General features: G+C 39.1%; 2 protein-coding genes across 4 annotated transcripts in view; one reads left to right on the top strand and one right to left on the bottom strand.

Moving 5' to 3' along the window:
* The window catches only part of NLN (neurolysin), an 81,713-nt gene extending 72,653 nt beyond the window's left edge, over window positions 1-9,060 (bottom strand). The window contains exon 1 of the mRNA XM_037150768.2: window positions 8,865-9,060. Within this exon, the coding sequence (XP_037006663.2) occupies window positions 8,865-8,905 (41 nt within the window). The 5' untranslated portion in view covers window positions 8,906-9,060. The remainder of the gene's footprint in view (window positions 1-8,864) is intronic.
* Window positions 9,061-9,149: 89 nt separating this feature from the next.
* Window positions 9,150-27,520, top strand: part of SGTB (small glutamine rich tetratricopeptide repeat co-chaperone beta) — a 36,338-nt gene continuing 17,967 nt past the window's right edge. The window contains exons 1-5 of one of the 3 annotated variants that reach the window (XM_037150784.2): window positions 9,150-9,366; window positions 10,531-10,647; window positions 17,397-17,500; window positions 19,955-20,024; window positions 24,405-24,504. In XM_037150784.2, coding sequence (XP_037006679.1) covers window positions 10,548-10,647; window positions 17,397-17,500; window positions 19,955-20,024; window positions 24,405-24,504 — 374 coding nt within the window. In that variant the 5' untranslated portion in view covers window positions 9,150-9,366; window positions 10,531-10,547. Of the gene's footprint in view, window positions 9,367-10,525; window positions 10,648-17,357; window positions 17,501-19,954; window positions 20,025-24,404; window positions 24,505-27,520 lie in introns of those variants that run through there. The other 2 variants (XM_037150783.2, XM_037150785.2) reach the window with 2 other exon arrangements.

The raw sequence follows: 27,520 nt of genomic DNA, 5'->3' as shown, positions 1-27,520 counted from the left end.
GTCACACCAATAATGCGGGCAATTCTGCCATTTCTTTCTGGTTGTCCACAGCTACTGACCGAACCCTGCATCAGTGCCTGCTACTTTTCTTTCTTTTCTCCTATCCGTGTCGTGGGATGAGACAGGCAGGGACATCATCAGAGGGCACAGCCCACGTGGCTCCGTGCTGATCCATGCCGCGTTCCGATTCTCCTGTCTGTCTGCCATAGCAGCCACTGCCTGGAAGCCAGTGCCCTGGAAGCCACTGCCATTTACTTACTCGGGAAATAAATAAATCAACATACTACTGGAGTAAGGAAAATAATGATGATGATGATAATGATTTAAAATTCTTTGACCATCTACATATCAAAAGGCTACTCTTTAAAGCAGAGGAGTTTTTTTCACCATTAAAACATAAAAGACAAGTTTGTTTTTATCCTCACCTGAGGACATTTTTTCATTGCTTTTAGAGAGAGGGGGAGGGAGAGAGGAACACTGATGTGAGAGAGAAGCACAGACTGACTGGTGTTTCCCTTATGCGCCCAGACCAGATTGTACATGTCGGAACCAGGGATTGAAACCATAACCTAGGCATGTGTCCTGACTGAGAAGCAAACCTGTAACTTGTTGGTAATCGGATGACACTCCAACCAACTGAGCCACACTGGCCAGGGCAAATGGCAAGTTTTTAAAAAATTTCCTAACAAAGATGAAAGATGAAGAACTACTAATTTTTTAGGTCTTTAGTTTGGAAGTTACATTGAAAGCAAAGCAAAGCACCTACTTGAATATAATACAAGGTCATTACTTACGAAGTGCTCGTATGCCCGTGCACTGTGCTAAGTGTCTTCTATGCGTTATCCCATTTACTCCTCACTCTATAGATCCGGAAACCAGGGTGGAGCCAGGTCGAGCCAATCCCTCCAAAGTCACACAGCTAAATAAGTACCAATCTGGGACGTGAACCAGGCAATCTTATTTCAGAGCCTGAAATCTTAACCATTTACTAAGCTGTCTTTCTCAACCTAAAAATGTTACATATGATTTTGTGTATGACAAGCTCTCATTACCAATACAGTAATAGAATGTCAGAACTGGAGATGGGACACGAATAGGAATTACCCAGGAAAGGATGGGGTGGGGTATGTGGAGAAGCAGAAGAGCAAGCCTGGAATGGTGGACAGAACTAGCAGTGGCCCATTTTCAATCAATGTCATAGCATATCCCAGGAATTAGAACCAATTTGAAGTTAAAAATTGGAATTGGAAAGAGATGAGGCTGGAGAGGTTGATAAGCAAGATTCATGATTGTTTACCATGGTAGAGAGCTCAAACTTTGTGTTGCAGGCAGTGGGGATCTCCAAGTGTATTTTAGCTAGGCACTCTGCTGGCTGTCAGGGTGTGGAAAGCTGATTTTTTGGAGGCGAGGAGACCAGTCAGGAGGCTGCAGTTATCCAGATGAACAATGAGAACTGACAGTGAGAGCAGGAGAGAAAACAATGGATTCAAACAATGTCCAGGAGGTGAAATTGGCAGGACTTCGTAGATGGCAGTCCTACTAATGAAACACAGCAAATTTACCACTGGACAATAACAAAGGCAAAGCAAGGCCAGGTTTGGGGAAATATTGCGAGGTAAGTTTCAGACAGTGATTTCTGAGTGCCTGTGAGAGATGCCAGGGTGTGGAGGCATGGTGACTTGGCAACTGGACATATGGACCTAAGACTAGTGAGAGATGGAGATGGATATCTTCAAACACGTAACTTAGAATGTACTGGGACATCTGAGGGGATGTGCGGATAAGTGAGGGAGTCTGACAAAGTAGGGAAAGGAAAACTGCACACCAGCTGCTTGAGGGAAAGTTTCAGACAGAAGCATGTGTGTGGAAGAGACTTTAGCACCTGTATAGGCTCAAGGAAAGGAGATAGAAAAGAGATTTACAGTAGAAGTTGAGAATAAAACTTGAGAAAAAAACAGCACTTGAGGGTAAGGTGTCAAGAAAAGGAAGCATGAAAGAAATTTGAAGAATGCTCATAATAGAGGAAAATTAGGAATTTGTTCTCTGAAAGTTGAGAAAGAATGTAAGACCAATGGTGTAAATGTTACCAAGTCAAGTCAGAACTGGAAAGCATCCACTGGATTTGGCAGCTGACACCCAGGACTTAAAAGTGTCATCTGATTAGTGACTCTTTCCTTTCCACTACTTTGGCAGCCACATCAATATCCTAATTCACACTGAACCTAGAAACAAGTCAAGGTTGTAAGTGTTTTCCTAAGTGCTGTTCTTTCGTCATCCTACTCTCATATGGGTGATCTGTTCAGCTTCAACCCAGGACTTCATATTTAATACTATAAAGAATCTCATTAGAACAGTGTTCTGGTGAGCTGAGATCCTCTGGAATTTCAATTTTTCATCTTTATTTAATCACCTGAATATTATATCAGCTCTGTTAGAGCTGATATAATCCTCCCCCAAGTCACTGATAAGGCATTTGTGACTATAGTCAGTTCTTACTTACCCAAGTACCTAGGACTACTTTTTTTCTACTTCTGTGGAAGGTGGGACATTACTAGTTACTATTAACTACTTGATATTGAGCACACACTACATGTTTTCCCATACAACAGTTCCTGCAATCTTTTTAAAAATTAAGAGGTAATGTTATCTGTTTTAGGGTTAAAGAAATGGACACTTAGTGCATTTACACAAGTGTTTGAAAGCAGGACTACTTCCAAAGCCATGTGGTGTGCACATCTTCTTTCCTTTCTTTTTCTTTTTTTTCCTGTGGTGTGTGTAAATCTTCATAATCTGAGATGTGTATTTTTCCAGTTTTACTGAGGTGTAATTCACATACAACATTATATACACTTAAGGTGTAGCATGTTCTATTTCTTGAAGTCATTTCACTAGTTTTTAGCATGTCTGCCTTGGATAGTCAACTTAGTGTGGCTATTTGTAAGTCTGGTAAATAGCCTGGCAGAGAGCGAAGACCCTCCCCTGACTCTCACAGGTCCAAATCCTGCCACCCTTCAAGGACCAGTTTATGACCTTGCTCCTTCCTTTAGCCCTGGTAATCTCCCTCCCTCCCCTGCACTCCCATATCAATTTCTCTATTAACTCTCTGAGGTAGTTATCACAGTCTACCTTGTATTCTAATTGTTTATGTATGTGCCTTATCACTTTGATAGGTTGTACTGGCTTGGCCTTTTAAGAAAGGTCAAAATAAGAAATAGCCCTTATAAAGTCTACTGCATTAACTATGTAAGTATTCTTGAAGCTATTATTCATTGTATTTACTGAACTTTCTCTATTTGATGCATCCAACATGATAAATTTCTCTCACAAACAGTATGAAGAAAAACTTTGTTCTTGATTATTCTTAACAATGTTTTCCCTTTGCTCTTATTGCAAGAAAATTTACAGTAAAATTCTGGACCCAATTTAAACAAGGATGACTCTAATGTACCCTTTCATTTTTGTCTAATCTTCTGTTTATTTTATTAATCTTGATGTATAATTTTTAGGTAAGCAATGATGAATCCATTTTGGTAAAGGAAGGAACATAAAATAAATTTTGACAAAAAGCAATACCAACCTAAGTGCCTTACAAATAGGATCTAGGTTTGCTTTAAACACCTGTCCCCACGGGATTTAGCACAGCCTCTGGTCTACGGTAACTGCGCTCAGTAAACATTTGTGGCCTGAGCGAATGAAGATTTGGAAATTACATGTTAATTTCCATCAGTCACTTTCTACTTCTCACAATTTCTGTAAACTTACAGCTTTTTCCAGTATCATTAAAAACACTTTTAAGGAGCTATTAAACACCTCACTAAGTAGCCTTGGGTCCTTTTTGCTATTCCAAAAAAGCTGTTTTCCCTTCAGCTGCTTCTGTGAAGTTATGGGAGTACAGTACATACTTAGAGCAAAGGGTCGAGATCTAACAGAGCAGGCGTGAAACATGATCCGGGATATGATTCTACCATCCTGACTTCTTTGGGTTCTCCTGGTACTTTCTCCACCAGGTAGGGCAAGTGGCATGTCATTACCTTCTTGGTCTGGCCAACAAGTAGTTCTGCTTTTCTCAGGATCATGGTTTACTTAGTGCCACGTTTCTCAGTCCCAGGCAACTCCCAAGTCATACGAGTCCAGAGAGTCTGGCTTCCTCGCCTTGGGCGGACCCCAGGTCCACCTAGGTGTGTCTTCTGGTCTTCTTCCACTTGGTTGCTTCTGACCCAATACTTTAGAGATTGGCACCTCTTTCAATTTCTCCCATATTCAGGATGGCATTTAGAATAAACTTTGTTCTTAGGTATGCATTAATTAGACTATTACTTTACAGAGCCACAAAACTCAGCCACTGCTCGAATGATAACCCCCAACCTCCTAGTGATAAGAGAACGTGACAAAGATCATGCCTTTTAACATACACCCAGTAATATTCAAAATTCCTATGTATCTGGTAGTTAAAGTTTCATTCTGCATATTATTGTACTCCATATTTTTTTATTACAGACTAAGCTCTAAAATAATACTTAGACACAGTAATTTCCCCTGGCAATGTTTTCTTTTTGCATAAAGAAATTTACAGCCCTGGCTCGTGTGGCTCAGTGCATTGAGTGCTGGCCTAGCAACCAAAGGGTGCTGGTTCCATTCCCAGTCAGGGCACATGCCTGATTTGCAGGCAAGGTCCCCAGTAGGGGATGTGTGAGAGGCACATTGATGTTTCTCTCCCTCTCCTCCCTTTCTCTAAAAACAAATAAATAAAAATCTTTTTTAAAATTATAAAAAAGAAATTTACAATGAGCAATTTCATGTAGTTTGAAATACTTTCTACTGAAAGTTATAGCAGTCACTGTCAACATCAAAATGCCAGATCCAGGCCTATCCTCCTTAGATACTTGCAGTGAATGCTGAATTTTCAGTTATCATCACTGATGACATCTTTTCATCCATCTGTTCAATGAATATATTTAAAAGCACCTATGTGAACAACGCCATGCTAAGTGCTAAATACAGAAATAAACAGCAACAACAAATGTGTTCCTGATCTAACACAGCTTGTCAACTAGTGAGGGTAATTAAGGTATATAGTACGGACGCTATGCATTGCAGCGAACAGGCTTTCACCTAAAAGCTCTGATTATTTCTGTCACTATAACCCTACCTAAGATATGAGAGAGAGAAAGATTTTTTCCTATTGGTCTTGATCACAAATGGGCTTAGGTATCAAAGACACCAGCTAAGTGTGGCTGGGAAATAAGAAGGTACCCTCTTGAACACCAAGAGGAGATGTAGATAATCTCAAAACAGGTGGGTTAAATAAAGGGTTTAAGTATGAAAAATGTAACATAAAGAACTAATACACAACAACAGGTGATTAAAAAAATACTATAGTCTTAGGTAGGGGATGGTTTCTAGGCATGAGACCAAAGGCAGAATCATAAAGACAAAAACTGATACACCTGATTAGATAAAAATTTAAAACTTTTGTAGGGTGAAAAAGCAAAAGGCAGTAACAATCCGTCCCAAAATTCAAAGATAAAACAAAAAAGGTGACATGTATGAAGGCTCTTACAAATTAATAATCTTAATTTGCAAACCTCCAAAATGCGACAACATAATTCACAAAACGTAAACGTAATAAGAGCTAATATTCATAAAAAATTTTAATCCTCACACATGGATATGTTTTTTATTGATTTTAAAGAGAGAGGAAGGGAGAAAGAGAAACATCATTTGATTGCCTCCTGTACACGCCCTGAATGGAGGGCACTGACCTGCAACCTTTTGGTGTGCAGACAGGGACAACTCTCCAACCAACCGAGTCACTGAGCCATGGCCCAGTCCTAGCCGATATTTATTGAATGTTTATGTGCCAATATGGTATACTGATTGCTAAAATGGCACTTATTCTCCACCCCTCTATGATCCTATATCTTTTTACAATTTGAGTTTGCTGCTCTATCCATCAAGAAACAGAGTCTATTTCCCCACTGTCTTAAATCTGGGCTGGCCTTGTGACTTGCTTTGACCAGCAGAATATAGCAGAGTTGATGGTGTTCGTTCTAAGCTTAGGCCTCAAGAGGCCCTTTCTATACTTCACGGAACCGTGTCACCATTGCTAGAAGAAGCCAGAGTTAGCCTCTTGGAGGATGAGAGATAATGAAAAAAAGAGTCAAGTGGCTCGGCTCCCTAATACTTGAAGGCTTTTAATGATGACATGGAAAATGATATTAAAGGAATATGACTGATACTGTATAATGGAATGTGTCACAATTAGGAAAATATGTTTAACACAATGAATCACTATTTTCCAAATGACATGGTTGATATTACAAAATCATGCATCAGATCCATTCAAAATATAAGACAGAATCATGGACTTTAATGTAACAGAGTAAGAAAAACACATTGATGGTTTCATATTCCACACTGCGGCTAACCTTTAAAAACTACCACTTGTCGAACTTTGATGGGCTATCAAAGCATATCCATGACTATCTAAAAGGAGTTGTTAAAATATTCCCCTTTTCAACTACATATAAGTGAAAGGTAGGATTTTCTTCATCTTCTTAAGTCAAACAAAACAGTGCAATAGATTAAACACAGAAGCAGAAGAAAGAATCCAGCTATCTTCTATTAAATCAACCAAAAAATCCTAGAAAACAAGTACTGGTAAAGATGTGGAGAAATTGGAATTCTGTGTATTGCCAAAGGGAATGTACAATGGTGTGGATGCAATAGAAAACAGTGTTGTGGATACTCAAAAAACTAAAGTAGAATTATCACATGATCCAGTAATTCTACATCTTGGTATAGAGCCCAAAGAATTGAAAACAGACTCAAACAGATATGCACATACCAAAGTTCTAGCAGCATTATTCAAAATACCTAAAAGGTAGAAACAATCCAAATGTTCATGGACAGATAAATGGACGAACAAAATGTGGTATATCTATAAAAAGGAATATTATTCAGTGTTAAAAAGGAAGGAAATAATCATGCATGCTAAAATATGGATGAAACTTAAAGACATTATGCTAAGGGAAATAAGTCAGTCACCGATGAACAAATATTGTGTGAGGCACTTAAAATAGTCAAATTCATAGACAGAAGAGTGGTTACCAGGGAGTGGGGGAGGAGATAATAAAAAGTTACTGTTTAATGGATATAAATAAAACCTTAGTGGTCCAACTTAATTTGTTTTGGAAAACTGAGAAGTGATTTGTTCCAAAACTGAATGGCCTTTGTCTGTTGAGATATGTGTGACTAATCACACAGGAATCAGCAAGAAAGTGTTGTCGGGCAGAGAATCGAGGCGGCAGTTTTGTTAGACAGCTGAGACATTTCCCCTGTGGACAACTTGGTCAAGAACTGAGATGTTTGAGAACTGAGGTCTGACTGTCACTCCAGGTTGGGATGACGAAGAAGCTCAGGATATAGACAGTGGGGATGGTTGCACAGCAACACGAATGTACTTAATGCCACTAAATTGTGCACTTAAAATGAATACAATGGAAATTTGATGCTAGGCATATTTCACAATTTTTAAAAGCCCCCCAAAAAGTGAGAAATGGAAACTCCATAAGTCCAGTCTTCTTATTGATTTTGAGAGGAGTTTTGAGAGGATTTTGAGAGGAGTTTATTAAAAATCTTATTTATTCATGTAATGAGTTTATTACTATATTTTAAACAAACTAATACTTAAAAAATCCTCCAGTTTTCATTTCTAATACAGTAAATATGGAAAGACATAACTTATATAAATAGAAGCTCTTCAGTCCTGAGTAGTTGAGATAAAGGGGTTTTGAGACTAAAAAGTCTGAAAACCACCTCTTTTATGACATTTATCCTCTCTGCTCGCACCTGCATTATGTAAAGATCTACATCTCCTGGTACAGCTCTTATTTGACAGCTGTGCCACGTGCAGCCTGCAGACTAAAAGGACAGCCTGAAATATGTTCAAAATCGTCTTTTTCATTTCTATTGTCCCCTGGATGCACTGTAACCATAGGACTAAGCAACACAAAGCTCCACCCAAATGAGTGTCTGATGTCCAATTGAAAACTGTTAAAAAGCTTAAATGCTGATATGTTCTAAGTAGTTTTATAAGTAGCAAGCAAGAAACACATATTTCCTTTTTTCTGTTGGCTCTTCATTCAGACACTGTTCCTGAAAACCACTCAGTGCATCCGTGCAAAGAATTTAGTTCTCTCACAGTCTTGCTACTGGTCCGTTGCAGAGGGATGGGGTTAGGGAGCTAGGAAGCAATCCAAAACAGCAGCTGAAGCTGCCCAAAACCGTGTCCAGGCAATAATTTCCTCCATTTTGGGCCAAGTCAATTTGCCCCAGCAAGAGGCCGAATGTTATGGGAAGGAAGTAAATAAAAAGGATATTAGAAAGCATGGACGGAAATCAGTGAAACCACAGCGGGTTCATCTTGTGTGGACGCTAAACGATTTGTACGCTAAGTGTGTGAAAGGCAAATGAGAATTTCATGCATGAGTCTACAGCTGGGGCACTTTTAACGACGGGTCTGCAGTTCTGAATGGGGGGCAGAGTCTAATGGTTTTCTCATTCGGACCATCTTACAGCATTCACTTTGGGCCGGGCCTGTGACCAGTCTCGTTGAGTGCAGCTGAGGCAGTTCCAAACAAAGGGGAATGGATGGCCTCCCGGGGGAGCGGAGGAGGGCTAGGTATCCCTCCGGGTGCGAGCCAGGTGTCCCTCAGGGTAGGCCCTGCGGGGCTCCGGGAGGGAAGGTCCCGGGAGCAGCGCAGGGGTGTGGTGGGGAAACGCTGGGCCTGGGCGCAGGGCAAGGCCAGGGCAGAAGATCCCGCCCTGCCCACGGTCAAGGTTAACACGCGCACAGGAGGTACCTGTGGAGGCTTCGCACAGCCGAAAGGGTCTGGACGATCATGGGAGCGCCGAGACGCGGCGGCGGCGGCAGGCTCGTTCTGCTCCGGGGCGGGGGTGGGGGAGGCGGCGGGCCCGGGAGCCGTGAGGCGGCCTAGCAGTGGAGGTAACGGCGACAGTGGAGACTGCGCCGGGTCCGCCCGAGCTCTCCCACGTGCTGCAGCCTCACGCCACCGCCCACTTCAGCCCCGCCCCGGACCCCGCCCAGGGCCCCGCCCCGGGCCCAGCTCCGCCCCGCGCATCCCGCACCGCCCTGTGGGCGGTTCTGGCGAGACCCTGCATCTCGGAGCAAAGCGCGCAGGCTGGTGGGCTCCGGGGCGGCGGTGGCTTGGGCGCTGTGGAAGTTTGAGCGACTGCTGGCCGAGGGGCCATCGAGAGCCAGGCTCCAGCCTTGAGGACCAGGGGGCGGGCGGACCTGCCTCCGGACCACCGAGGGCCCGCTGCCCTGGTCTTGCGCGCTCTCTGGTAAGGGGCTTCGGTCTGGGAAGGGTGCTTCTCCCGCCGCCCCAGGTGGGGCCTGCTCCGCGCACCCAGCGCGGTACCGGTCAGGGCGGAGGCTAGGCCCGGGAACTTAGGGAGGAAGAAGCAGGTCCCTGTGCTCTGGGGGATAAATAAGGAGAAGCCTGGAGGAGGTTGGACATCTCCATTTCCCCTCTGCACCCCACCCCCCGACCCCATTCCCCCATTCTTTTTTAACCTTCTGCTCCGGGGCCTTATTTAGTACATGCAACCCATGGCCTAAAGGCTGGACTCGCTTTTAAAATAAGCACACAAATAATAAACATCCTAGCCGTGGGTACCACACCCTGGCTTTGAATTAGGGACCTGGGGAACAGATGGATGATGCGCTTTAGTGGGAATAAGCCATTAATGCCGGCTGGCCCTGCGCCACTGCTTCGTTGCGATAGTATTCCCTGTGAATGAGTATGACTGGGAGCTTCCAGCTTGTGCACGAGGGCACAGCTACTGCAGAGAGCACTGGTCGGTGTATAATATCCATCGACTTAAGCAGTGATTTCCTGACTAGTCTGGTGTTTAAATAGAAATGCCATTTTTATTAAGAATGACACTCGGTGATCGAACAACCTTTCGTTAATATACTTCATCAAATAACTGTCTCAGCCTACAAAAGTAGGTGGAGTGTAAATTACATATGTTTTTTAAAATCTCACGAAATAGAGGAAGATGCTCAGCGTGGATCAGCAGTATGTGATCTGACTTCTGAGTCAGCAGTATGAAATCGCCCTCAACTTACTACTGAGGCCTTTTGGAGGTTTCTACACCCGAGACTGTACCCCCGTCCTTATCTCCGTCTGTGCCGTGCGTGCTGTTAAGATACCGTGAGATGCTCATTAGGAGTCCAAGCTTACCTTGTACATGTTTTAAGAAAAATTGTACTTTTGCAAGTTTTATACTTTTACAAATTATAAATGAAAACACATAATGCATACCATAAGAACACTTTATGCTCTCCTGACTAAAAATATAAAGCAGTGAGGTAATACAGGTTTTAGTTTTTGCTTTTTACAGTTAGTGTAATTTATAACCCTGATATTTATAACCTTTCTGATTGATTCTTTAAAATATCTTAGTTCAGTGTTTTCCTTTTTTTTTTTTTATCAAGGAAAGGTGTTTAAACTTTTAAAATGTCATCTATCAAGCACCTAGTTTATGCTGTTATTCGTTTCTTACGGGAACAAAGTCAGATGGATGCTTATACTTCAGATGAACAAGAAAGTTTGGAAGGTAGGCACTTGTTTTTATGTTCATTTGTGTTATAATTATAAACAAACACTAAAATAGGTATAAGCCTGGCTTTATGATCTATTATAACAAAATCTATTAAAACAAAATCTTTCAAGAAGAGGGATGTAACTATGAGACTATCCTGAGTTTCCATTCTCTTAGGCTTATTTTGTTTGTTTTAATTAACAAGAGGACTAATGCTTATTTGTTGAATAGCTATTATGTGTCAGAGCTGTGCAATTCCTATTGTAGGGAATTTTTCTTCACAGTTACTGCTAAGTTAGTATTATCCCCACTTAACAGATAAATAAATGAAACCAGATTAAGTAACACAGACCAGCTAACATGCAGCAGAGCTGAGATTTAAACCCCAGTTCTTCCTCCGAAGGTCTCCTTGTCTCTTCCTAATAGGAAAGCATTTAGTTGAGAGTCAATATATGAAAATACCTTAGTCATTATAAAAGCACCATGTAAAAGTCTAATAATTATATCACTATTTTGCTCTGACAACTTCCTATTTGGGGACTTGAAATGAGAGGATTGCACCCTTGTTTTATGTGAGCTTTAAATATTAGATTCGGTAATCTGTCAAGTTGAGCAAGACTTGCATGAGAGTGGCACGTGCTTCCGTGACATCATCTTTTCTGCTTCATATTTATGCACTGTAAAATTCACATTTAGTGGGACCATAACAAGACAGCATTCTGCACATGGGCTCAATGGGTTCCATGAGCCCAGCTTCTTTGTGGCCCAAAGACATAATTATTGCAATGGGACAATGCATTTGGGAGAACTTCAATAACAGTGAAATTTTATTTTCCCATCTTGAAGCTGTTTCTCCTATAAAGGTGGCACATCTATTAATTTTAACAAGCACTTCCCTGCGAATGTGCTTTGGGGAGGTGGGGATGAAAATTGAACGTTTGCTCTAAAATTGCTTGCATTCTGGTGAGACGATGTCTTTCCGGGTGGCAGTGAAAGAAGCAGGTGACACAGCTGGAGAACATGGCAGTCAGTCCACTTAATATTAAGGGTGGTTAGAATGTGTGAAGGTGGAGGTGGCTGCTTGTCTAGGGAGGATGCTGGTTATGGCTGCTCTGTAGCAAACAGATAAATGCAGTCATTTAATAAAATGTGTTTCTTTCCTAATCAAACTCAGTGTAATACTTTTAAGGGCCAGAAGGAAAAAATTTTAAACCAAGATGTTATGTCCTATTTTTAGAATGGTACCCAGCCAAAAATATGTGCTTTCAGCTGTTTGTTATATGTGGCCTCCAGAAATGGAACCGATTGTTTTTGACCAACACCTATTTCTGACTCTGTGCATCTAATTTTATTGAATATGAAATCACGTGGGGATGTCTGCCCACCTTCTAGACATTTAAAAATAGTCTTAGAAAAGGAGCTTAAGTTCTACTACCAGCTTTACCAATATAAATGAGCTGGTCTATTACTGGCTTTGAGCCTTCTCATTAGTTTATGTCACCCACTCCTAATTGTTGTCATATACTGACAGCTACTTCATGTTCTGACTGTTGTGGCTCCTGCTCACTGTCAGTCACCCTAGAACTTCTCCTGTCTTAATTCTCGGCAATTGTAATATACTCACAGATGATTCTTCCAGTTCACTTGACTCTTTCCTCCAGGGATCTCAGCCACTCACTCCTTTGGTAAGACCCTAGACCAGTGGTTCTCAGCTCAGGGTGATTTTGCAATGTCTGTAGATGTTTTTGATTGCCATGACTGGGGAGCTGGTATTGCCGGCTTCTAGTGGGTAGGGGCCATGGATGCTGCTCAACATTCTACAATGTCCAGGACGGCTTCCAGCAATGAAGAATGATCTAGAGCAAAATGTTAGTACAGGCAGTGTTGAGAAACTCCTCCCTAAACCTGTCATTACGCAACCGCATTCCCTCCATAATCTCTATCTTAAACATTTTGCTTCTTGAGCATTACTGCTGGCCTTTCCAGCCCACTTCCTCTGGCACCTCTCCTTACAAATACCTCCAGTCTCTTGACCCTTACCTTTTACCCTCCCCCTCTTACCTCATTTAAATTCTATGGTTGGTTGTAATCACACCCTTATATATCCCTCCCTTCCTTGCAAAACCCAACTTGGTGTAAATCCAGGTCTTCATCTACTCTCTATGCAAATCCATGTGATGTATATAGCTGGAGCAAAACACAACTTTTGTGACTTGGTCCCACTTTAAATTCATGACAGTAAGCCTTAAGTGGACCTTTAATGCTGTCCAGCAGTTACAGTGTCTGTTCCTAATTCATTCACACTTCGGCTCTCCAACATGACCATTTTAATACTTGCTTGTATTTTCTCAAACCCCCAAACCTCCTCCCTGTACTCACTTTTAATTGATGACCCCACTGCCTACTGCACAAAGAATATTGAAGTGATAAGAAGACAACTTCAACAGACTCTCCTGCCCCATCTACCCACACCCCAGCACCTACACCCACCTACTCTGCTTGCCTGTTATCATATGCTGTGGACTAAATGTTCGTGTTCAGTCCTGGCTGGTGTTGCTCTGTGGATTGAGCACCAGCCTGCAAACCAAGGGGTCACTGGTTTGATTCCCAGTCAGGGCACATGCCTGGGTTGCAAGCCAGGTCCCCAGTAGGGGGGCATGTGAGAGGCAACCACACACTGATGTTTCTCTCTTCTTAAAAAAATATCATCAGTGGTTTCTGTGTTATTAAGTTCAGTGACCAGTTCTCAGTATTCATTTGACTTATTAGCTGCCATGGATAAAGTTGCTGATCACTCCCTTAACCCCGTTCCTCTCATATATTCTATTCACTTGGCTTTCAGGTTACCTAATACTCTCTTGGATTTTTTATCTTGTTGTTTGCTCCTTCTCTGTCTCCTTTGCTGGTTCCTCGTCTTTTCCCTGACCTGGAGTACCCAGCATCCAAAGCTTGATCTTCTCTTCGTTATCTACACTCACTTTTTGGGTGTTATCATTCAGCTTCTTGGCCTTAAATATCCTTTATTTATATGCTGATAGATCTCAAATGTATGCCCACAGTTCAGACATTTCTTCTGAACCCCAGACTTCTATATACAACTGTCTACTGCATATTTCCACTGTATGTCTAATAGGCATTTCAAATTGAACATTTCCAAAACCAAAGGCCTGATCCTTCCATACCAAATCTGTTCTATCCACAACTTTCCTATCCCAGTTGACGCCAACTCTCTTGTCAGTTGCTCAGGCCCAGAACTTTGGCGTCAGCTGGACTCTTTCTCTCAGACCCTGCCTGTAATCATTCAATAAATCCTGTTGGCTGTACCTCCAAAATATGTCCAGAGTCTGACCACTTGTCACCTCACTGATATCAGCTCTGGATAGAACTATGTCTCATCCGTTTTACTGTGAGAGCCTCTGACTGGTCTGTCTGCTTCTATACAGTTTGGACGTCTGTGATGTCTGTTTACACTTTTCCCTCTTCTCATTTGGCTTGAGCTGAGTTAGCTTCCTCACTGAGAAGGCACCAAGTCCTCTTTCCTAAGGGCTTTTGCTGTGATTGTTTTCTCTGCCTGAATCTTCTTTCAGCCCGGATAATGGTAATACCCCCTTCTTCGAGTTTGTGTCAAATCTTTCTTCTGAATGAGGCCTACCCTGCGAGCTCTGTTCAATCTGCAGTCTGCGTCCCTGCTCTGCTCCCCACACTCCCAACCTCCTTGCTTTGTCCTACTTGTTTATATGTACCTCCCTCCTGTTCCCTGGAGTGTCAGCCCGGAGGAGTCAGGGATCTTTTTTTGTTTCATTCACCGCTATACCCAAAGCAGCTTGAAAAGTGTTTGATACATGGTAGGTGCCCAATAAATATTTGCTGAGTTGAGTTGATGAATTGAATTAAGTGATCCTGGGCATATCAGGTATTTGGTCAGTATTTGTTTCTCAGTTTATTAGGTGAAGCTATCCACCCTCTCCATCTAAGACATTTGTTAAGAGAATCAATCAGTGAGGGCAGGTACCTAGCATATGAGAGCTTTTGAATAACGTACTGTACCGATGGGATATGGTATTACTGAATAGAATTCTTCACTTGTCCTTCTCCTAATCAGTACCAAACACAGTTATTACTTGGTGTTAAGTAGAACGGTAATTATATACAGTATTTCTCTAGAGTTTTATGACTTATTCTTGAGGATAGCCTTATGAAATGAGGATAAAATATAATAATCCCTGTCTTATAAAAGAGAATCTTGAGGCAAAAATAAGACAAATTATTTCACTCAGGTTATTTGATTTGAGGTGTCTGTATTAATAATAATAATGAAGCCCTGGCTGGTGTAGCACAGTGGATTGAGCATGGGCCTGTGAAGCAAAGGGGCACTGGTTTGATTCCCAGTCGGGGTACATGCCTGGGTTGCAGGCCAGGTCCCCTCTGGCAGGCATGCAAGAGGCAATCACATGTTTCTCTCCTTTTTCTCTTTCCCTTACCCTCTCTCTAAAATTAATGAACTAATTAATATTAAAAATAAAAAAAAATGAGGTAGTCTTGAGTTTCAAAGCTGTGGTGGTTTTGTTTACTAAATCATATGTCTCTCTAAACATGTTACTACTGAACTGTAAACATTTTGGCAACCAGGTTTATTCATCAAAACAATTGTGTTTTGGTACGTAGAATCTAAAATAGTCAAACTCAAGATGCAGAGAGTTGGATGGTGTTTGCTAGGGCCTGGGGAGAAGAGGAAATGGAGAGGTGATGGTCAAGGGTACAGAGTGTCAATTGAGCAAGAGAAATAAGTTCTCACCAGCACTGTGCCATGATTCTGTATTGTATAGTTAGCATTTGCTAAGAGGGTAAGTCTTATGTTAAGTGTTCTTACCCACTGCCCCCCTAACACATAATAAAAAGGGAGTGAGAGGAAACTTTGGGAGTTGATGAATATGTCTATGGCCACGGTTTCATGGGTGTGTACTTATCCCTAAACTCATCGAGTTGTATATAGTAAATATTACAGCTTTTTATATGTCAATCAGACTTCAGTAAAGTGGTTTTTAACAAAACCCAAACAATTGTGTTTAAAACAAAACAGCCACCTCCTCTAATGATCCTTACTTGTGTCTAGTGTGTTCTAAGGTTAGTGGCAGCAGAGATACTGCAGCCAGATTGGATCGCTCCACGGGTAGAGCAGAAAAGTCCTGCCCCACAGACTTTTCGCCCTAGAAGTGTTTAGCTGTGGTGTTTAGTTGGTGGTTAGTCGGTGCTTACCCCTAAATTGTCATACTCTGGCTTTGGTGAAGGGTTTGGTTAACTTCTATCCATGTTTCATGTGGCTGTGAATTAACATTTCTGGCAGGATCGTTCCACATGTTTTATTGTTTTTATTTCTTCTGAAATTAAGCTGTTATTTCCACTATAAACAAAGAACTAGATAAAATGTATTGAGCACCTACTATTTCCCAGAGTCTTTAAAGTCGAAGAATAAGATGTAGGCTTTTTCCTCAAGAAGACAATCTAATATAAGAGACAGAAATTTAATGCATATAATATATTTAGATAAGTACAATAATAGAAACATGTACAAGCTACATGTATGGTGAAGGAAATGACCAACTGATCTGTGAGGAAAGATGTTGATCAAGAATAAATATATATGTATACACATACAATTATTATTATTGTTACTACCATTATTGTAAGTAACTATCTTAATGGCTGTGAGACACTATTTTCTTGTGGCCCAGTGTTTTTAGTGCAAGTACAACTGAAGTGTAAGAACAACTGCTTGGCAGAAATAGAAAGAGAGGGAATGAGGAACAGGTAAATGGAAGATTATTTTCTAGCTGAAAGACACTGACATTTTGAGTTGGTAACTTAGCTGCTTATTTAGTCCCTTTTCTAAGGAGAATTGTTTCTGTAGCTAGTAAAAGTAATAATGTTTTTTCCTTGATGGATAATTTTCTCAGGACCATAATTGATACATAACATATTATTTAAAAGTCATACACAAATATAAGTAAATCTATTCTACACTGGACATTTTGGCTACATTCTTACCTTGTGAAGCCAGGAGAGCATTCCTTTTGAGAGCATCAGAAGGATAAGAATCTGTCTCTGTTCTCAGTGGGTACTTGGAGAGAGGACAGGACATGCTTCCTTCACTGTGATTGCCCTATTTCAGGCTTCCTTGTTTGTTTAGACCATTTAAGTAGGAACACACTGGTTTTCTGCTTCCGTTTTCTCCCTCAGCTTTCTTCCCTCTCTAATCTACTTTCAACATTCCTACCAGACTTTGAGTTCTGAACAAAAATCCAGTTATGTTATTCTCCTAACTAAATTCTCCAATAGGCCTCCATTTGCCCAGACCATTAAGTCTACATCCTTTTAAAATGTTATTTAAGGTGTCTTGTCGTCTAACAACAGACTTCCTTTGCAGGAAAATCGTCCACCATGCCTCTCCACCCGGTGAGTACCCTAGTTATACAGCAAAAGTAGATGATGACTTGCTTTAACAAGAATATGATGTAAGAGACATATTGAGCATTATATTTTAAGTAACATTTTTCTTCAAGTGAGGAATAAGAAATCAAGTTGTCTTTCCTCAGTAGCTGATCTATAAACAGAAATCTCTATGCAGCTGAACCATTTTCCTTATGTTCTGTAATCATAAATGCTGAATTACCCCAGATGGCAACAGATTTCTACCAGAAAAAAAAAGGTTGTTTCTTTTTTTTTAGGTTGCTAATTTTTTTTTCATTATTAAAATTTGTTTCAAGTTGCAATTCAGTGCTTGGAGACAGTTTTTAAAATCAGCCCGGAAGACACACATCTAGCAGTTTCGCAGCCTCTGACAGAAATGTTCACAAATTCCTTCTGTAAGGTAAGCTGTCATTGCTTTCTCATTAGTATCTGATTTAAGTATGACCATAATATTATGTTGGATTGTTACTATTTGAGGGACCAGGTCTATAAGTAATTAACTTCTTTCTAGGTATAAGACAGTCAACATGGATATGATTAGTGACCTAAAATATCAAGGTGATTTTTTAATGTGCTTTAGATTTTCATAGTAGTAGTTATTCTCATCCTCTCAACTTTTTTTCTATATTTAATATGTCTTAGTTGACTTTTTAAGTTCTTCACAGAATCAGAGTGTTTTTAGATTTCTGACATCAGAATTGACATTCCCCTAAAACATGGACTACAAGTTAAAGAATAAAAGGGTTAATCTTTAGGAAGCAACCATGTAAAAATAGATTCATCAGAGATTGAATCATCATATTGAAGCAGATTTCATCAAATTTGGCCATTGATGGGTTCTTTAAAACAGGGAAAGGTGAAAAAAACAACAACAAACAAACAGAATAATAAAGTAAAAAAGAAAGGTTCAGGGTAAATATGCAAAACTAAGATTGACCCAAGTTTTCTGACTCCTCCCCACGAGTACGGTTTATATGGTCTCTGGTTTCTGGCCTTTTCAGGAAATGTGGACCATAAGATTGTCTGAAAAAGTTTAAGGTTAGGGATGCCCTTTGTGTCTTTTCGTTACATTGTGGTGCATCACGAACAACTGTTGGTTTTCTAGCTCTGTGTTCAAGCTTCAGTAGAGTCGGGAACTCAGCAGTGAGGCTGAGACGTGTAGCCCGTGCTTCAGCCTTGCAGGGACGTTGCTGACAGTACCACATTGGCCTTTTCTAGAACTTGTTGGGAAGAAGCACTTAGAGTAGCAGTGAAGATGGTAATTCGGTAGTACACTGCTCCCTCTTTATATATATATTTTTAATTTTGATTTGAGAGAGGTGGAGAGTGAGGTAGAGAGAGGCATTGATTTTTTGTTCCACTTATTTATGTCTCATTGGTTAATTCATGTATGTGCCCTGATTGGAGGTAGAACCTCCAATCTTTCTCTTCTTTTTATTCTTGGAAAGAGAATGCCACAGCTATACTTTAATTTGTCAAACAGATGAATTCTAATTACATGACAGGATGTAAGGGACAGTGGCAGGTCTCTGTGCTCCTCACTGGGGAATTCCTCTTTACTTTGCTTTGGTTGTTGGGGTCCTTCCACTGCCTGGGCTGTGGCCTCCTTTGGGACCCTGTTTTGGGGGCTGGATATGCCTGTGGCTAAAACTGACCTTTATGCTGAGATACTGGGGAGGCCTGTGCCTGAGATGGCGCTTGCACTTGCTCTCTCTTTAGCCCCTGTCACCGTTGCACCTAGTACTGAAGAGATCAGAGCTTCTTGTATCTCCTAGGAAGCTCAAATTTTGTTTGGTTTAAATAGAATTTTTTTCTTTTGCTATTTTGCTTTGTTTTTTATTGTAAAAATTTCTTGCCTGCTGTTTTTAAAATACAGTTTCTTGAAATTAGTTCCATAACACTGTGACCCTATAACAGCTTGATGTTAGAGCTATCAAGTGTATTGACACTTAGTCAACAAAAAGGTAAGGGAGATTATATCATAAATGTTACATAGGTATATTGGCTACAAACTACACTTGCTAGAAAATATAGGCTTATTTATGAGCTTCAGAGTCACATTTAAAAGCAATACAATTTTTTAGAGATCTTTTCAAAGTGGAAAAATGTCACTCAAGGTATTTCTAAATTTTCATTTAGTTCAGAAGTGCCTTTGGCTTAAGCCTTATTAATGTAAAAGAAGTTTGATCATGATAGTAGATGCTCAAAACAGGAATTTTCATACTTTTTTGTCTTATAAAATAATATATGCCCACTGTTTTATAAACTTTGGACAGTACAGAATGATATAGAGACTGAAAACTTTATCTCCACGTATTAATTACTGTTAACCTTCAGTGCACACCTCTCCAGTCTTTGATTTTAGCCTGTGTGAGTGTGTGTCCGTGTGTATTTAAATGATGGGATCATACCATAATGCTTTCGTTGGTAAACTGTGAATTTGACTTATGAAGATATCTCTTAGAATAGTAAACATTATATTTCAAAACTTTCACTAATATAATCAATCCCTTGAACATATTTCTGTTCCTGTGTTTCATATACCTGTTCCATTTTTTTTTGGTCATGAAGTAGGACTTCTGGGTATAGGGAAAGCAAGGAAAAGAAATTTGATTCACGGTTGCCCTTTATCTTCTAGAAAAATTCCACATATTTCTTTTTCTAATCGAAGTATGTGAGGACTTGCCCCCTAGTTTTGCTAACACTATTATTTATTTAGGCGTTAGATTTCCTGATGTGGAATTACATATGATTTACTATGATATGCGTGATGTATTATTACATTACTTACAGTTCTTTGGGATTACTCCTAATGTAGCTAAAAGGAAGTACAGTAATGTTTATTTACTTTCAGAATGACATTCTGCCTCTCTCAAACTCAGTACCTGAAGATGTGGGGAAAGCTGACCAATTAAAAGATGAAGGTAAATATTTCATAGAAAAATGACTTACTTGGTAAAACTTTCAGAATCTTTGGAGAAAGTACCTTTATCAGTTGATAAGATTCTGGCTTACACTTTGAAACAGAAATAAATGTGATCGAGAAGAAGCCTAAAAATACAGAAAGGCTCGTGGGCGATATGGGTGTGGCTTGCTTCAGAGAACCAGATCCTCTGTGCATAAAACTTGTAAAACACATCACTAAGGACCATTACTTATAACTGCATTCACTGTGCATACTCTAGAATCCCAAATTCTTCTTTATGCTTAATTAAAGAGATGAAAATAATTTTCATTATTAAACTTTCAAATATTTAGTGTTTTGAGTACTTTGAAAATTGTCAATGCATGCATGTAGCACTTACATGTTTATTAGTTAGCACATGTAATCACTACATCATTACATTTTCTAATAGTGAATATTAAAGCATTCTTGGTTCTAATAAATAAATCACTGTTGTGTGAAAATAAATGGCCGCAATAGACGGTCAAGTAGAGGGTTATTCCGGGCTGCATGTTACACCTGGTATCTGTGTTCATTGTGTCATCTAGCCAACTCGTACCTTCCTGAAAGGTGGCTTTCAAATATTTTTATGTGCTTTGCTTCCAAAGACCACAATAAAATCAGATGAAACCATGAAGAGTTCATTGTTCTTATCCCCTGACACATCAGAGAAATATGGGCATATGTAATTGTTTTGATAATTAAAGGAGACAATTTTATAGGAGAATACTGTGTAACTATAAAGTGCTATGCAATCCTTAGTTATATTTGTCTTCACAAAATTCATCGCTCGCGTCCTGAATTTTTGCATATTAAATATTTTGTAACTTGAAGCTTTTTTCCTCAATATGTATAAATATGTTTATACATGCAGTATATATATACATATGGTATATATACATTTGAGAAGACATACAATAGGTTTTCTTAAGTAATTTTTTAATTGTTGTTCTATTATAGTTGTTCCAAATTTTTCTTCTTTGCCCTCCTCCTCCCATCCCACTCCCCACTCCCACAGTCAATTCCCACACTGTTGTCCATGTTCATGGGTCATTCATACATGTTCTTTGTCTAGTCCCTTCTTCCCCTTTTCTCCACCATTATCCCCTCCACACTCCCCTTTGGTCACTTTTAGCCTGTTCCATGTTTCTATTTCTCTGGTTCTATCTTGTTAGTTAGTTTATTTTGCTCATTAGGTTCCTCTTATAGGTGAGATAATAGGTATTTGTCTTTCACCAACTGGCTTATTTCACTTAGCACAATGTTCTCCAGTTCCATCCATACTGTTGGAAAAGGTGGGAGCTCGTTCTTTCTTTCTGTGTAGAATTCCACTGTGTAAGTGTACCACAGTTTTTGATCCACTCATTTACTGATGGGCACTTAGGCTATTTACAGCACTTAGCTATTATAAATACCACCACTACGAACATAGGGATGCATAAGATCTTTTGAATTGGTGTTTCTGTATTCTTATGGTATATTCCCAGCAGCAAAATCACTAGGTTAAAAGGCAGTTCCATTTTCATTTTTTTAAGGAAATTCCATGCTATTTCCCACAGGGCTGCACCAGTCTGCATTCCCACCAAGAGTACACTAAGGTTCCCTTTTCTCCGCATCCTGGCCAACACTTGTTGATTTGTTTATGATGGCCATTCTGACAGGTGTGAGATGATATCGCAGTGTGGTCTTAATTTGCATCACTCTGATGGCTAGTGATGTTGAGCATCTTTTCATATGTCTATGGGTCCTCTGTATGTCCTCCTTGGAGAAGTGTCTATTCAGATCCTTTGCCCATTTTTTAATTGGATTGTTTGTCTTCCTGGTGTTGAGTTGTATGAATTCTTTATATATTTTGGAGATCAGACCCTTGTCTGACATATCATTGGCAAATATGTTCTCCAGTACAGTCAGTTTTCCCTTTTCATTTTGATGATGGTTTCTTCAGCTGTGCAGAAGCTTTTTAGTTTGATGTAGCCCAGTGTGTTTATTTTTCCCTTTATTTCTCTTGCCCCAGGAGATAGGCAAAAATATTACTACATGCAATATCTGAAATTTTCCTGCCTGTTTTCCTCTAGCACTTTTATGGTGTCACAAATTAAAATACTTAAGTATTTTATCCATTTTGAGTTTATTCTGGCATATGGTATAAATTGGTTGTCTAGTTTCATTTTTTTTGCACATGCTAGTCCAGTTCTTCCAACACCATTTATTGAAGAGACCGTCTTTAACCCATTTTTCAGCATCTATTGATATGATCATGTGATTTTTCCTTCATTTCTGTATGTGGTGTATTAACATTTATTAATGTGCAAATATCATACCATCCTTGCATCCCTAGGATGAATTCCACTTGATCATGGCATGTGATCTTTTTAGTGTATTTCTGAATCCAGATTGCCAGTATTTTTTTTTGAGGATTTTAGCATCTTTGTTCATCAGCAATGTTGGCCTGTAGTTTTCTTTCTTTGTTGTGTCTTTACATGGTTCTGCAATTAGGATGATACTAGTCTCATAAAAAGAGTTTGGGAGTGTTCCCTCTTCTTGGATTCTTTGGAATAGTTTGAGAAGGACAGGAGTTAGTTTTTCCTTCAATGTTTGGTAAAATTCACCCGTGAAGCCATCCAGTCTAGGGCTTTTGTGTGCCAGAAGTTTTTTGACTACTGCTTCAATTTCACTAGTTGTTATCAGTCTATTCAGGCTTTCTGCTTTTTCTTGATTCAGTTTTGGCAGATTGTATGTTTCTAGAAATTTGTCTGTTTTACTCAGGTTGTCCAGTTTCTTGGTATGTAATTGTTCATAGTCATTTCTCACAATCCTTTGTGTTTCTGTGGTGTCTGTTATAATCTGTCCTCTTCGTTTCTGATTTTATTTATTTGGGTCCTCTCTCTTTTTCTTGATGAATCTGGTTAAGGATTTGTCAATTTTGTTTATCTTTTCAAAGAACTAGCTTCTAGAGTTACTGATCCTTTGAATTGTTCTTTTAGTATCTAAGACATGCAATAGGTTTTAATATTACTGCTACTACTGCTAATAATAATATTTAATTATGGTAATAATAATATTTATTATGGTAATAATAAAATGCTACACCAAGATGAAAAGGTCCGGTGGCAACTAGAAAATGCCAATAACCCAGAATATGTCAATCTTTCATATGGAAGAAGCATCTAACTTTATCTAAGTACTGAGGCTAATGTAGTTAACTTCTTGCTTAATCAGAAAAGCTATTTAATCCTCGAACTTCCTTAAAAGCTCTATATTCATTTCTTTTTGGAGGAGGGGAGAAAATTAGCTTTCAAACTTAAAAAACTGCCTTATTGAGTTATAATTCACATACCATGCAATTTACTCCTTTAACATATACAAGTTCATTGGTTTCTACTATATTCAGAGTTGTGTAGCCATCACCAGGCTTATAGAACATTTTTATGACCCCTCCAAAGAAACCGTGTTCACATTAGCAATCACTCTTCATATTCATTTCTGATTCTTAATTTGCAGTAACTTTTTATGATTTAAGATGCTTTTATCTGTCTGCATTTAATCTTCTATTTCTCTTCCTGCAAATGTGCCCCCCCACCTTCTCCCATTAATTAGCTAATGATTTATGAAAAAACAAGCCTAATAGGAGAATTGCTGGTCTTGAGACTGCCTGGAGGAATATAAGCCTTTTGGGATATATTTTCTCCTAGTTCTAGTGTCTTAAAACTTTTGATTGGGTGGGTCTTTTTTTTCTTTAATAGAATGTAAAAGATAGCCACAAGAAATCCCTTACTTTACTGACCACTTGTTGACCTGGCAAAATTATCGCCATGGTATCTGCTGATGCCCTTCCTGAAAATCAGTACCTTGTGGGCCATGGTATCTGAAATTCTGTTGTACTAGAAATTAATGTCTAATAATCTTCTTTTCAAAAGAACCTATGTCTAGAAGAGAGAGCACCAAAATATCATCTGCCAGTAGCATATTAGCATGATTGGCTTTACCAGCTTACTCACATAGCAGCTGCGTGCCTGCGCAGCAGAAGTATGTGTTGACAGGAAAGGCGGAGAAGGCCAGGTCTAGACTGAGTGATAATTGAGGAGGGTGTTGCATTAAGATGGGGGGACAGCTCTAAAAGGAAGGAAAGAGATGAAGATAAAGAAGGTGAGAAGAGATTCAATTCTGTCATGATATCATCAAGTTGGTGCATTCGCTCACTTATTAAAGCCTGGATTTTATAAGATATACAAACAATTTTTTTAAGACTCCCTATTGTTGTTGACCTTTGCATTATTGGAGTTTCTGTGATTAAAACTTATCTTTCAGAGTTTATATTTTTCCTATATATTGTTCTTACTGTACCTACTGATTATTTTAGGCAATAACCACATGAAAGAAGAAAATTATGCTGCGGCAGTGGATTGTTACAGCCAGGCAATAGAGCTGGATCCAAATAATGCAGTTTATTACTGCAACAGGTAAATTGGCATTATTTTGGTAGGTTTACTGTCGTAAAAGATTTACATTAATAGCTCTGAAGTAGAACTATAAAATTTAGATATAAAGAAGGAAAACAATCAACTCATAAACTTACTGTTAGAGGCAACCTGTTACTAAGCTTTTGGCGTATTTTGTTTGGTGTAAGTGTAATCAATCTTAGATTCATCTTTATTCACTAGGCATATCATAAACATGTTCTTTTATTGAAATCCTGTATAAACATTATTTAAATAGATAGAAATTAGTCTTGTTACCTCTTCATCTCTTCTGTATTTCCAGCACTTGTCATTGTGATTGGCAAACAAACACTCAGTGCTTTTTTTTTTATGAGATGGATAGCTATACCTGAATTTACTTCTGTTAACCTATTGCGAAACATTAAAATGTCCCTTTTTTTCCAAATCACAAAGCTGCAAAACTCACCTTTTTTTTTTAAGTTTTTAAACTTTAGATTTATCCTTTTGAAAGTTCGTTCACTTGGGAGTTCTAACACTATACACATTTAAAAATTATTGATGCAAATTGCAAAGTTGTTCTAATTTCTTTGAAAATATTCTGAAAATTAACTTACTCCCCTAGGATTATATCATATCTGTTTTTAGCACACCTTTATCAACACTAAGTACTTGAATTCTTATTTAATATTATTTTAATAGTAATTGTTCTAGTTTATATTTAATCACCGCTGAGATTGGATATTTTTTAAATGTTGGCCATGTGTGTTTTTTTCCTCTAAATTATCTTCTTGTACCTGTGCCACACAGGTACGTGCTTGACCTTATGCCTATTTCTTTCTTTCCCTGTTCTGCTCTTTTCAACAGAGCTCTGACCCTTATAGGCTGCATTTTTCAGGATCCTTCGTTCCCTGAGTTTTGTCTGGGTTCAGCCATGGGAGGTGCTGGCAGAAGGCTAGCGGGCAGAAGGAAGGGAGAAGTTGTGGTATTTCTTCCCCTCTTTTACATCAGGGTGTTTGTTCAACAGGGTCTGTTTCTCATCCTTGTCTCTAGCTCGCACCCAAGATACCTGCGTTCCCAGCTTTGCTAGGTGATGTTGGGTTGTCGGACTCTGCACTTTGTCCTCTGTTTTAGGCAGTGATAGCTTCCTGCTGTTGCCTAGTCTTTGGATTGCTGCACAGCCTCCTGTTTGGCACCTAAGCTCTTCTGTCAGCTATGTAATGGATGCCCTGCACAAAATTATTCTGTTTTAAATATTCACGTTCCAATAGGACTTTCTGCAGTGATGAAAATGTTCTGTATCTGTATTGTCCAATACAGTATCCACTAGCAAAAGTGGCTATTCAGCACTTGCAATGTGGCTAGTGCAATTGACAAACTAAATTTTTAATATATAGTTAAGATCAGTTTAAATTAATTAATTTAAATAGCTGCATGCAGCTTGTGGCTACTGTACTGGACAGCATAGCTCTCTATTAAAGATAAAATCCCTTTGTCCTAAAAGCACATCTTATTTTCCTTTTAATGTTTTTCATATATAAAAGTTTAAAATATTTGTATAGACAATTTTAAAGCTTTCCCCATTTTCTGCTTTCTTATTTTTCCTTTACATCTCAATTTTACCATCTCAAGTCTATTTTGATGACTGGTATGACTGTTCTAAGCCATCAGAAACTTTTTATAACACAGCCTTATAAATAGGACCTTTTATCATATACTAAATTCTTAGGTTTGAAGAGCTATTTATGTTAATCTGTTCTAATCTTTTACTGGGTTATTCTTGTCCTATTTAGGCTACTTATCTCCGTTTGAGGTAGTTTCTTCTCTCCCTACCTTTTTCTTTTGGTTGTATCTTAGAAAAGTCTTCCTTATATTGATACTGACTCTTTTTTTTTTTTTTGTGGCTCCTGTGGCTTCTCTCAATTAGTTTTATTCTTTTTTTTAACTATGAAATCATCTACAAATTTTACTTTAAACAAGGTATGTATGTCTCCCTATAGTGAAATTTGATAGTTCACTAACCAGATTTTCAAGCACTGTTTTTTTAAAAATTTTATTTAGTTATTTTTCAAGTATAGTTTTCTGTCTATTTTTCCCATCCCAGCCCACCCTGCCCCGTGCTCCCCACCTCCCTCCCATTTCCACCCCCCTTAGTTCTATTCTTAAGGGCAATTACAGAATATGTGTAATTCTCCTTTTTCACCACAGTCCCTGACATTTTGAGTTTGCCACCATGTTCCCTTGAGCTTTTCTTTCACTTTAAGTGTTCCATTCTTCTTCAGCTGTGTATTAGATACAACTTGAAGTCTTGCACTTTTGTTCTACACTTGTTCATTTCTCTGCAGTTCTCAGAAGTCAACATAGTATAGATGGCGTTATAGTATAAAACAAAGAATAGAACATAGTATAGAACCGTCTCATAGGGCTTTCATTTAACCTACTTCTCGATGACACATTATATATTAGCACTTTGTAGCACAATTTACTAAATTCATATTTTGCTTTTGGTTTATTAAAGCCTCTTGTTGTTTTCCACATATTCTCCCCATCCCGTCATACACACATTGGGCAGGTTCTTGCCAAATACCAGCAATGCACCAGTCCGTCACTGCAGGCGAAGTGGGTTATCTACATGCAAAGACAGGATCTTATATTTTATCCCTGTAAAATTTTATCTTGTTACAGTCTCTAATTTATGCATCCCTTTATGATTTTGGATAATTTGTAAAGTAAAGCATTTGCCTTTTCTCCTAGTTTCACGTCACCCGCACATTTGAGAAGAGGACCACAGGTCACATTGTGTCTGTTGCAAAGTCACTGAACTGAGCAGTCGTAGGGAAGCGGTTAGGAGCAGGGCTTCTGACCCCGACTTTGGATGTTAATCTCTGGCTCTGCCACTTACTACCTCTGGGACCTTGAGAAACCACCTAACATATCTATGCCTTAGTTTCCCCATTGATAAAATGTGGGTAATAATATTTTCATGATAGTTTTTAGAGAATAAACCCATTAATACATATAAATAGTAGGAGAGTATCGA

The sequence above is a fragment of the Artibeus jamaicensis genome, unplaced genomic scaffold, assembly GCF_021234435.1.
Source record: "Artibeus jamaicensis isolate MK-2021 breed Jamaican fruit bat unplaced genomic scaffold, CSHL_Jam_final scaffold_369, whole genome shotgun sequence".
In the NCBI taxonomy this organism is placed as follows: domain Eukaryota; kingdom Metazoa; phylum Chordata; class Mammalia; order Chiroptera; family Phyllostomidae; genus Artibeus; species Artibeus jamaicensis.
Note: the sequence above shows the minus strand (reverse complement) of the source record. Positions and strands in the feature narration are given on the sequence as shown.